This window comes from Lactuca virosa, chromosome 5, assembly GCF_052849685.1.
Source record: "Lactuca virosa cultivar CGN04683 chromosome 5, Lactuca_virosa_CGN04683_v6, whole genome shotgun sequence".
Taxonomy (NCBI): Eukaryota; Viridiplantae; Streptophyta; class Magnoliopsida; order Asterales; family Asteraceae; genus Lactuca; species Lactuca virosa.
Window position 1 is genome coordinate 198,220,368 of NC_136430.1, and position 12,090 is coordinate 198,232,457.

Here is a 12,090-nt window from a genome sequence, read left to right on the forward strand (position 1 = left end):
TATTCCAATGGAGATCAATTCCATGGAAACGAAGTCTCAAATTCAAAGTACATTGCTTTGAACATCGTTCTTGCATTAAGTTTTCAGATGAAACATTTCCACATTCCCATTCTGACTATCACTTTTGGACAAGAGTTGCCTCTTTTCAGAATATGTCAATATGGTCCTTTCCAAAAATCTACACCATACTTCCAACTGTCCATGAGCAACCAATCTTTGGTAAACCTCAGATTGTCCTCAACAATTGCTTAATCATTTTAGTCATATCCAATTCTAGACCTTTTCCCCTCTTAATGCCCTATGCATTTGGAAAATTAAGAAGGATAAATATTATAGCACATGTAATCGATCCTATACCCGAAGCATATGGGACACGATTCATGATGTCTCACATAAAGACATGATTCTAGACCAGTCTTTTGCTACAATATTTTTTATTTGCCATGTTTTCATAATTCGACTATGAAGAAGGATGCCGTAATCATAATCGAATATGAAAACGCAATATATACAGAGTTTCCTTATGTTGAACCATTCCAACATAAAATTCATATATATATATCCTTGACTAAAGATGATTAAAATCTTAATCTAAGCTTTTAGAATTGAAATGAAGTATAATTTCCTCTCCCTTAATTATAGCAAAACAACTTTTCCCAATTGAAACTTTTGTTTTCTATAATTAACATTGCTAAATTGTAACACTTATCATAATTATCATGCTCCCACTAACATGATAATTATTGACATAACACTTATGCTCCCACTAGCTTTGACATGTACTCAGAAATCAACTGGACTTCTAGAAATCAATACTTTATTGACTTTCTTACCAAAGTTCAGATTTCTAATACGAGATGCTTTGATAAGACTTTATCAAAATCATACACTTTTCCTTAGATAGCTCACATGTGTGTCTAAACAATTTTAGAACTATGAAAAGGGATGTCGTAATCATAGTCTCAATTGTTTAGATCTTTGTCATTTCTCACAAGTCCATGTTAGTGTGACGATTACCCACACGCGCTCCACTAACGATTTTGGGAATGCAAATATCACAATTGCTATCTGCTTAAAATCTACTTATTGAAAGCATTTCCTCACCATCATTTTCATGAATTGGAGAGAAACCTTATGACACTTAGATTTTATGGTGTATGTGTTCCTATCCATGTGAATTTGTCAAAACCATAATCACAAGACAAGGTTAGTGACAAATCCAAACTCATATGGACTGAACTTATGCAACCTTGACTTCTTGCCACTTGGCAGCATAAGGCCCTACCATTGATTCCAAGTAGGTATGCAAACAATTGAGAACTTGTAGAACTCAGATGCATAGTCAACTTTAACTGGAATGGGCATAGAAATAAGGATATGTCAACACGATGGGTTACAAACCTCAGGTCGTGCGCTAGTGATAAACTACAAGTTTTCTTCTTGATTAGTTCTTGAAACTCTTTCAGGACCTTTTAGACTCCCACTGTCCTCTTGACATATAAGACTCTCTTGCCAAGAACCATTCCTTGACAAACAAATATTCAAGAGATAGTGCAGATTCTTATCAAGACAAACACTTCACACAATTGGCCTTAGTTGGTCTTTGTTTTATCCAAAACATCACAACTTACCAATTTCAAATGTACAAGAGTAGAAAACATTTTACTCTTACATTTGACAAGTGTTATAAGCCTTCTTTAAGATGTGTCACTCAAGTTACAATCTTGGAGTATGACTCTAAGAATTGTTTTGGAACGAAGTATGACTCATCTTCTTGATTTAACCATTTCAACAATTCATGATTCCTCTTCTTATCCATAGGAATGCACTAAGATGTCCTTAGAGGACCAATTGTGATATGGCTTCTTAATCATTAAGATGATCATAAAACATGATACTAAAGTACTCTCCCATCTTTTCAGATTTGAGAAACATTTATCTTTCTGCCTAATTTGATTCTTCTCATTCGTTCTGCTATACATCAAAACTTTTTCAATGTTTCAGAATTATACTTAAACTTGTAATTATAACCATATTTACTAAACTTTAGTAAATCATGACGAATAGTCTTATCGATCTTTGTGGTAGACTTGACCAGTGCACAAGAATGTGTACTCGACCCCTTAGTCCTTCACTTGACTCACATATACATGTGAACAAGGAATTAGTCTTAATTTTCCAAAGATGAAAATTCTCATTCATCATACAATACAACTTGCATGATTCCAAGTTTCGGTGCAATTGAAACTTGGGTGATGAGAATCTTTCCTTATTTGCTAAATTTAGACACTACCACATATGAAAGAATCAAATTCATATTTCCATTATTGCTAGAAACATACAAACATCAATTTTCCATAAATACCATTGCAAGGAGATATAAAATAAAACAAAATGTTATTTATTTATGAAATGCGGAACAAACTTTTTCCTTACAATGCAACTATGCTATTACATATTTCCTAGCAATCTATCATAACCCCTAAGTAGTAGCTCAAAAATCCGATCTTCGAACCATGTGATTGAAATCCATCTTCGCGATAAGATTCAACATACTCTTCTTTTAAGCTTCCTTCCCTTTGCTTGATCCTGCACAACATCAAAATGCAACCTAGTCACATCATATATTAAGAATCAACAATTAGGAACTTAACAAAGTTAGATAGTGGACTTACCTGAAGCAGAGTCAAACTTTTTGATTCTTCATTCTCTCAGATCTTTTAGGTAGTTAGGGTAGCTTCGCAACCAATGCCCCTTCTCTTGACAATAAAAACATATAGACTCTTTGGGAATGGTACACGGGACTATCACAGACTTAGCCTTTCCCTTTACCTTTTGGTCAACCGGGTTGACCAAGGCCGATCCCTTTCCATTGGGAAGAGAAAGCTTTTCTGGACTTCCAATGTTTCCATTGTAAATGCCCATGGAAGTTTGAGAAATAGACCTTCCACCCAAATTTGTTTGACCATTGCGCCAAATCATTGCTGATTCAGCAGCAAAAAGCAAATAAGAAAGATCTAATAGGGTCATGTGGTGATCTGTCACATAGTAGTCTTTAATGAACTCACTATATGACTCAGGAAGTGACTGAAAGACCCAATCAATAGCCAACTTCCTTGGGACAATGACACCGAACATTCTCAACCTGTCAATGTGTGACTTCATCTCTAAGACATGAGTACACATAGGTCTTCCATCTTTATGTTTCATTGCAAGTAGGGCTTGAGTGATCTTGAACTTTTCAAGTCTTCGAGCTTGTGGGTCAGGGAGAATAATTGGAGGAGGTGGAGGAAGAGAAGTATGATTTCCATGATCCAATCAAGGGACATCATCTTCATTAGGAAAGCTTGTTCCAAGAGATTTGGGAAGATCATAGTTGTCTGAACCAGACATCTACAATGGGAGAAATTCAAGTTAGTTGATTTAAGTCCTTAATAAAAACCCAATATGAAATATTAAGGCTAGGACCCAACACGATATTTTATAACTTGGAAGAGGGATGCCGTAATCCAAGCTACAAAATATTTGAAGGTAGGCGAATGACGATTCACCAATTTCTACCATCAAAAACGAAATAAATTATTAGGTTTTAATTGGATTTGAAACTCCTAGATCTTTTGAGATTCATTGAACTTTTCAATGGCATGTTTAAATCTCGATTATGCCCTCTCAAGTTTCTGACTGGGATGCCGAGGATCATAAACAAGGTGTGAATAACTATGCAAATTAACTTGGTACTCTTAATTTTATCACCTAATCGATGTGCCGGTTAACCACACACGCTCCACCGATGTATGATAAACCTTAAGCCACCCTTTGCCATCCTAGTCAAGTCCAAGTTAGTGTGCCGGTTAACCACACACGCTCCACTAACGACTTAAGCAAGGTGCAAAGTGTACGTAATTTCATGGGTTAGCACCAAATTCACATTTTTCCTAAAGTAACTAAGATTGGGAATTTATAAAAGGTTTAGTTACTTTATATTTATCATTATTCTTATAATGAGAATTATAGTCCTTGTCCTACCCATTCGGCTAACGACCCTCCACCAGTCAAGGAAGCGGTGGGTGAGAGTGGACACCCATTAAGCTGCCATTTTATAGGCAACAACCTTATACCCCCCTTATAGACCGACTTCGTGAATGAGGCCTACTAACGATAAGACTGACTTGATCTTATACATATATATATTATTAAATTATAATACTATAAAGTATAAGGGTTGAATTTCAACTATTAAAACTCTAGGGTTTGGAATTAAAGTGTGTATGAGACTTTACAAATTCCAAAACTTGAGGGCAAGTTTTGAACAATTCAAAAAACTTTTGGATTTTCATAACTTATGAGTTTAATTAAGGTTTTTTAAAAAACTTTAATGAAGAGACTCTTGAACATCCATAACTTGAGGACAAGTTATGGAGTTCATAAGACAATTTATGATGAAAAGACTCTTCAATTGTGTAACCTATGAGTTTTTTTTAATGGATCTTTAAAAGAAATGACTTTTGGTAATCCATAACATTTAGATCAAGAATTAACTAACAAAAAATTTGCAAATAATTCCTATGATCTATCAAAACTCATAAGTGTATGAACAATCATATCAATAATTTCATGAATTATATAAACACACATAAAACTTGAAATTTTGATAATAACCTTGAAATTGGTTTACCATAATAATTACCACATCAAAAACAGGTTTTATAAGTCCAAAACAGTTTAAGGTAATGATTCTAGACCAATTCCAGCCTAGAAACTCGAAGCTATGCTATCTGGGGGTCCAACTCGTCGAGTGCATGAACCAACTCGACGAGTTGGATGATTTTAGGCACTTTTTAGGCATGGACTCGTCGAGTCACTCCCTAGACTTATCGAGTCAGCTGTCCAGACAACAAAAACTTCGATTTTCAGCTTTAAAAACAAGTAGCATCAAGTATAATTGAAAACAACCCTAGGCTCTGATACCACTGATGGGTTATGAGCATTCTAACACTCCTATGGTGTACATGCAACCCTATAAACCTTGGATCTATGTTTTCTCTATTATACATGCAAATATTTAATATTCCAAGGTTTCATCCTAACTAGCATAATATGAAGCAACTATACTACAAAAGCCTAGTTAGATGGCATACCTTTTGATGTAGCTTGAAGTCTTGAACTTTAAGAGCTTAGCCCCAATAATGTGGAAGCCTCAAGTGGAATCACAAATCACAAAAAACACCTTGGAAAACTTGAGAGAATAGTAAGCACACTAGAAATTGGCCCACTCTTGTTTACTCACACACTAGTACCAATTTCAAGTGTCAAGGACCTCTTTATATAGTATGGTGGATTAGGGTTACATTCATGTAAACCCTAATACCCATGCCCTTTCATTTCCATAAGATCCATGGGTTAAAGCTCCCTAGACTATCCATGGATTTTCCATGCAAGCCTAGCCCATTCTAAATAAGCATCGGCCCACTCTATATAAATATAAGAGTCCATATTTAATTAGTTCCTTTTGATCACCAAATTAATTCTAAATTAATTCTTGATCAATACAAATTAAATAATATTAATATATTACAACTTATAATATATTAATAAACCATGGACATACTATTCTCAAAAGGCTATCCATACAAATTGTTCCTGTGAAGTGCAACCCAAATGGACCATGCTACTCTTAGGTCGAGTACATATCAATAATAGTTATGGGCTTAAACATCTAATACAACAAAGTGCACATTTCATCCCGATCCAGGAGAGTATATCGACTGAGAAGCTAGCAGAGATCTACGTACGCGAGGTGGAGGCATGTCATGGAGTGCCGGTGTCGGTTGTGTCAGACCGAGATGTTCGCTTCACTTCCAGATTCTGGAAGCGGTTTCATGACGAGATGGGCACTCGTCTTCACTTAAGTACAACTTTTCACCCTCAGACGGATGGGCAGAGCGAGAGGATGATTCAGACTCTAGATGATATGCTGCGTGCGTGTTTATTAGATTTCGGAGGGAGTTGGGATACGTATCTTCCGTTAGCGGAATTTTCGTATAACAAGAGTTACCACGCCAGCATAGAGCGACCTCCCTTCGATATGCTCTACGAGAGGAAATGTAGGACCCCAATCTATTAGGGCGAGGTAGGTCAGAGAGTCATGAGAATTACCGAAGTGGTACTCAAGACTACCGAGATGATCCAGTAGGTCCAAAGTAGGCTTCAGACTGCTCAGAGTCGGCAAAAGAGCTATGCCGACAAGCGTCGGTTGGACCTGGAGTTTCAGGTGGGGGATATGGTTCTCCTAAAGGTGTCACATTGGAAAGGTGTCATCCGGTTCAAGAAGCGGGGCAAGTTGGGTCCTAGGTACATCGGTCCGTTCAAGGTTTTGGCTCGGGTGGGCCGGGTTGCATATCGACTGGATCTCCCAGACGAGCTTAGTCAGATCCCCAGTACTTTTCATGTCTCCCAGCTGCGGAAGTGTTTAGTGGATGATTCCGCAGTTATGCCTTTGGAGGATATTAAGGTGGACGACCGCATGAACTACATTGAGAAGCCAGTAGCGATTCTGGATCGGAAGACGAAAACCTTAAGGAACAAGGTCGTACAGTTGGTGAAGGTGCAGTAGATGCACTGTAAAGGGTCAGAGTGGACCTGGGAGCCCGAGGAGGAGATAAGAGAGCATTATCTAGAGTTATTCGAGACAAAATACTTCGAGGACGAAGTCTGAGACAAGTGGGGGAGAATTGTAACACCTGGTTCCTGGTATGTATTTAAAACCATAATTGATTCACTTTTGTAGAGAAACTTGACGAGTTGGAAGCCCCAGACTCGTCGAGTAGAGATTATTAGGACCGCAGGTTGAGAAATCTACTTGACGAGTTCGGAGGCCTCAACTCGATGAGTAGGCTGGCAGGGATGAAACCCTAATTTCCGGGGTTTGCACCCTATTTAAACGCCTTAAACCTTTCATGTTGGCCTCATTTCCAGCCTCCAAGTCCCAAACCCTCGATCGCGAAACCCTGATGCTATTTTGAGTGTTTATGAGCCATTTCAAGTGTTTTAGTATGTGTTTTGAAGCCATTGGAAGAAGGAGAAGCTTGAGGACACAAGAAGGAGTTTATAGATCCAGAATCCTTGCTTCATCCACGACATTTTGTTGGTATAAAGCTTGAACCTTACTTTGTGGTCATCTAGATCTCCATTTTTGAAGTTCCTTGCTTATTTTGGTCCAAATGATATGATTCTTGGGATTTGGACGTCCTAAGTGGAGAACACTTCAGATCTAGGGCCTTAAGGGGTTTTTATGGCATAAAGGTGCCAATTTTATGGCCATGGAAGTCCCATGCAACCTCTAGACCATCATTTTGGTCTTTTGAAGCTTCTATGGCCATGCATGTGGATAAAGTTTAAGACTTTACGTGATCATTTAGTCCTTAGAGTCCATATCTATGATCTCATGGTCTATCTTTTAGTTTTGATGGTGTTTGGATTAAGACCTAGGCCTTTTTGGCTTAGGGTTTGAGCTTAATCCAATTAGGAAAGGTATTAACGGGTAAAGTTGGAAACTTTACCCTTCTAGAGGCATTTCCAGTCTAGATCTGGAATATGGGACTTGGATTTGAAGGATAAGGGCTTAATGCATTAGGAAGGATTGACAGACTGATGAACTCGACGAGTCCATAAGAGAACTCGGCGAGTTGGCTTGGAATGTGCCCGACTCTGTTGAAAAAGAAGGAACTCGATGAGTCCACAAGGGAACTCGGCGAGTAGTACTGGGAAAGTCCCGATTCTGTTGAGAAGGAGGAACTCGGCGAGTTGGAAGAAAACTCGACAAGTTGGATCGCGATTTCACGATTCTGTGATTATGGGAACTCGGCGAGTTGAGGAGTAAACTCGACGAGTTGAGTCAACTTGGAGTGTTGACTTTGACTTTGACCTAGACTTAACTTTGACCGTAGTTGACCCTCTAAGGTTATGAGCATGACATGATATCTAAGGGGTTGCTTTGGTTCATTGAGTGAGTAGAGTTGATTCCGGGCATAGACGTTTCAGCTATCATCCGACATTTGAGGTGAGTTTCTTCCTGGTTTGAACGGGTCGAAGGCACCAATGCCGCCCGTGTATGCTATGTGTGCTGATTAGTAGCTAAGTGTGGGAAGGGCCCGTATCTTAGCATTATTTGAGTATGGATATGGAATGGATTGGTAGATCTGGTTATACTTGTTGTCTGTGTGATACTTGTATGTGTTTCTTAGTTAGATGAGTGTGGGCGGGGCCCGAATCTCACTATTAGCTAAGTGTGGGCGGGGCCCTTATCTCCTAGATATCTGAGAGTGGGTGAGGCCCGTATCTCACTAAGCGTGGGCGGGGCCCATACGTCTTAGGGCGGGGCCCGTTATCCGAGTGTGAGCGAGGCCCGTATCTCCTTGAGTGTGGGCGAGACCCGTATCTCCTAGTTGCATGTTATATGTCTGGTATGTGGTAGTTTTGGGAGACTCACTAAGCTTCGTGCTTACTATTTTAAGTTTTGGTTTCAGGTACTTCCGGTAGCAAAGGGAAGAGCTCGGGATGACTGCATTGCACACACCATGATATTCAACCTGGGATGTTTACTCTAATATATTTGACAGATATTTGATATTGATATACCGATTATGATGTTTTGAGATACTATGACTTATGTTTAATGAGATGATTTGGATAACTATGGTTTTATTTAATAATTAAAAATGAAATTTTTGGTCATGATTTTTGGGATGTTTTACATTATTACTTGAAAATGTCAATTTTACCCCTTTTTTGTTCTAAAAAATACCTATACTTTCAAGAAGTTATGTTTCGGCTACTATCCATTTTTTTAAGGCTTCTTTCTATCGAAATACTAATTAATATATCAAAATACATAATATTTTAGTCTTCCATAAACAGACATTTATATTGATATATGTTAATGTCAACCATAAAGTTCATTTTTTTATTTTTGTTAAAAAATAATTTTATTTCGGTTTATATGATTTATTTTCAGTTTGTTGAGTTACACAAATCATTTGGTGCCGTCCTATTAGAGGTGGTGTGGAGCCTTACAATTCGAAAATCTTATGGGTTTTTAAGGTCGGTAGTGTTGACTTCTATTCCCGATAAATGGTGTTGGGAGTTTGATTCTAGTGGTATTTTTTCGGTTAAGTCTGCAAGAAGACAACTCGATTCTGTTAGACTCCCAGTGGGAAATGTTGCTACTAGATGGAGCAAGTATGTTCCTATTAATGTTAATATTTTTCTTTGGCGTTTTCTGTTGCACAGGCTTCCTCTTAGAACTATTTTGGTTGATAAAGGAATGGAACTGGATTCGGTTCTTTGCCCTATTTGTCAATTAGGTATGGAAGATATGTCGCATTTGTTTTTCCAATGTGAGTTAGCGATTCAAGTTTAGAGACGGGTTTAGTTGTGGCTAGCTTTGCAGATTCCCTTGTTTTTGACCCCTTTGGATTTGGTTACTTGGCTCGTTAGTAAAAACGAATCCACACATAAAAATTCGGTTTTTCAAAAACCAACAATCGTTCGTAAAAGCTCCCTATAGTCAAAGCTATGGGTGTTTGTTCAAATGGATGAGTTCGATTTGATCCAATCAAATGAATTTAAATTGATTTCGGTTATCAAAACATTAATTCGAATAGTAAAAATTAATTTCAAATATGATCTAGTACAACCCAACCAATTACCATTCGGTTTGAATGGTTTTTTATAATTATGTTTTCAAAAGCCATAGTATTTGAAAAATATATAATTTGAATATTAGCTAACAAGATAATAAAACAAATTATTTAGTTGTGAATTAATATCTATAAACAAATGAAAATTATAATTTAATGTTTTATATATAAAAAACCTTAATTTTGAGAAAAAAAATAAAAGTTTTTTTTATTAGGTGAAACTTTTGAATCTATTTATAAAAAACAATTTAGTAAATTAATAAATGAGTAATGATATATATTAAAAATAAATATATAAATAATTGTTTTTTGTTTTTCTGGAATATTCGGTTTTTATGTTATCAATCTAAAATCTAAAATAATAATTTGATTTTGCTAAAAAATAATAATAAAATCTTAATATCTAAATAGTCAAATCCAAATTGTCTAAATATAAGAGGCCATTAAATACGGTGCGGTGATTCGGGCCTTCTTGTGGGTCATTTGGTGCAAAACCGGAATGATATCCGCTTCAATTGCAAAGTTAAATGCATTCGTATTCTAGTCTCATATGTCATTAACAGTAACTTATTGTGGTTTAAAGTTATATGCAAATACGGTAGAAACCTACCTATAGAAAACTGGATGTTAGAGTTGGCGTTTTTTTAATGATATTTTCTGAGCTGTTTAAAAAAAAAAAAAAAAAAAAAAGACATTTGGATTATATCCAAGTAAAATGTTGTGTCGTGTTTATGTTATTTGCCATTAAGTTACATGCAAGCCGACCAAGACTACCACATGATATTATTAGGTTTCTATTCTCTATGAAAAAGTCATCGTACAAATCCATGAATATCCTTTAAAATATATTAGCACAGTTGTATATACGTACATTTTTCTTGAATAGATGTACGAAGGATATTGGCTTGCTTAAAACACATCGTGTTCTAAAATCTTTGATGAAATGGCTACAGCGAGCTCTTCAATGAAATCAGGGTTTCTTCGTAAGGAATTAGCCATCTGTTCAACAAAAATCGCATCAAATCTCCCCACCTCCTTTGGAGTGTTCAACCTTTCGTAACTAGCCTGAATCTTGTGTTCACTCTCTGCGCTTTCGTGGTTGTGCTCTCCATCATAGATGGCGACTAAAAGACCATCATCATCCACGCTTCTTTGTACCTGAAAAAAAGCATAATACATTTGGGTTATATATAGTTTATTTTGAAGTTATTAGGTCAATTTGCTACTTTGGTGTTTGTAGGAAGAGAAGAATGACCTTCTTTTTGACTGGGCAGGATGGTGCAAAGGAGCACTTGTAGTAAGCTCTAGGGCAAGGGTTATCTCTGGTAACCTTCTGTCCGTACTTTCTCCACTGATAACCATCTTTTATTATCTACATGTAAAGTCAACAAAACCTAAATTAAAGTCCATAAGTTATACAGAAGTTATACTCTTTAAAAGGCATGCTTTGTACCATGCTTTTATCAGATGGATCTGTACGTCTATAAAATTTTGTCACGCCATCGTTTGTACTTTTCAACGACTCTTGATGAAGACTCTTCCTGCTCTCAGTGGTGTTGCGATCGTCACACTCACCAAACTTCCTTTTGTTTGTATTAGAGACCAATAAATCGTGTTCTTGCATTAATTTGTTAACATGATTTTGGAGGGAATTGCTGTTGTCCAAAACAACTGTTATCATCTCCCTTAGCTTCTTGTTCTTTAAGCGCATCTGGTTTAGTCCCCCAACTAGATCATCATTCATCTGCTTTTATGTACATAGAGATTGAAGATATGACGAGATATACACCACATGTAACCTATACATATAATGAAGCATATATATGCCCAGATATATATATGTAAGATTAATTTAAATGAAATTATGATATACTTACTGGGGTATCATCCGTTTTGTAGAAGGGACTGACGTTAAGATCTATGCCAAGAGAAGTCTCATCCATTGTTGTTAATCTAGTTCTATGTTGGTCCATCCAATTAAAGAACCCAAGAAGGATTGTTATGAAGTCAAGGTCTTTTTTTGTTTTTAATTATTTCTCATCATTTGGGAGGGAGGGGGCATACAGAAACTTCCAGGAAAGAAGGCGCCTTGTTATTTATTGTTGGAATTGTAGTTGCTGGTAAGAATGCATACGTATTAATGTGTATGCATGTATATCAATGGATTACGTATCAATACATTAGTTTTTGGTGAAAATTATTGGGTCCAATTCTTTGTTAGCAGCAATATATAATACATGAATTACTTAGAAAATAGAGTACCAACGACGGTGGAGTACCAACGACGGATTTAGCCACGAAATATATCGGTAAAATACAAATCATCGTCGACAAATTAGGATGTAGTTGATCTATATTTCCAAATATTCAATTGGTCATGGTTACTTTTTTA

General features: G+C 36.7%; 1 protein-coding gene across 2 annotated transcripts; it reads right to left on the bottom strand.

The window, feature by feature from the left end:
- Positions 1-10,398: 10,398 nt before the first annotated feature.
- LOC145115599 (putative WRKY transcription factor 40) lies at positions 10,399-11,722 on the bottom strand. 2 transcript variants are annotated; one of them, XM_079051921.1, is made up of 4 exons: positions 11,576-11,722; positions 11,152-11,445; positions 10,954-11,070; positions 10,399-10,856 (listed from the first exon to the last, which is right to left on the bottom strand). In XM_079051921.1, exons 1-4 carry the CDS (start codon positions 11,669-11,671, stop codon positions 10,608-10,610), a joined length of 756 nt encoding a protein of 251 aa, XP_078908047.1. In that variant the 5' UTR covers positions 11,672-11,722; the 3' UTR covers positions 10,399-10,607. The 2 variants fall into 2 exon arrangements, with proteins under 2 accessions (XP_078908047.1, XP_078908048.1); XM_079051922.1 differs by having other exon boundaries at positions 11,152-11,442; positions 11,576-11,720.
- Between the last annotated feature and the right edge of the window lie 368 nt (positions 11,723-12,090).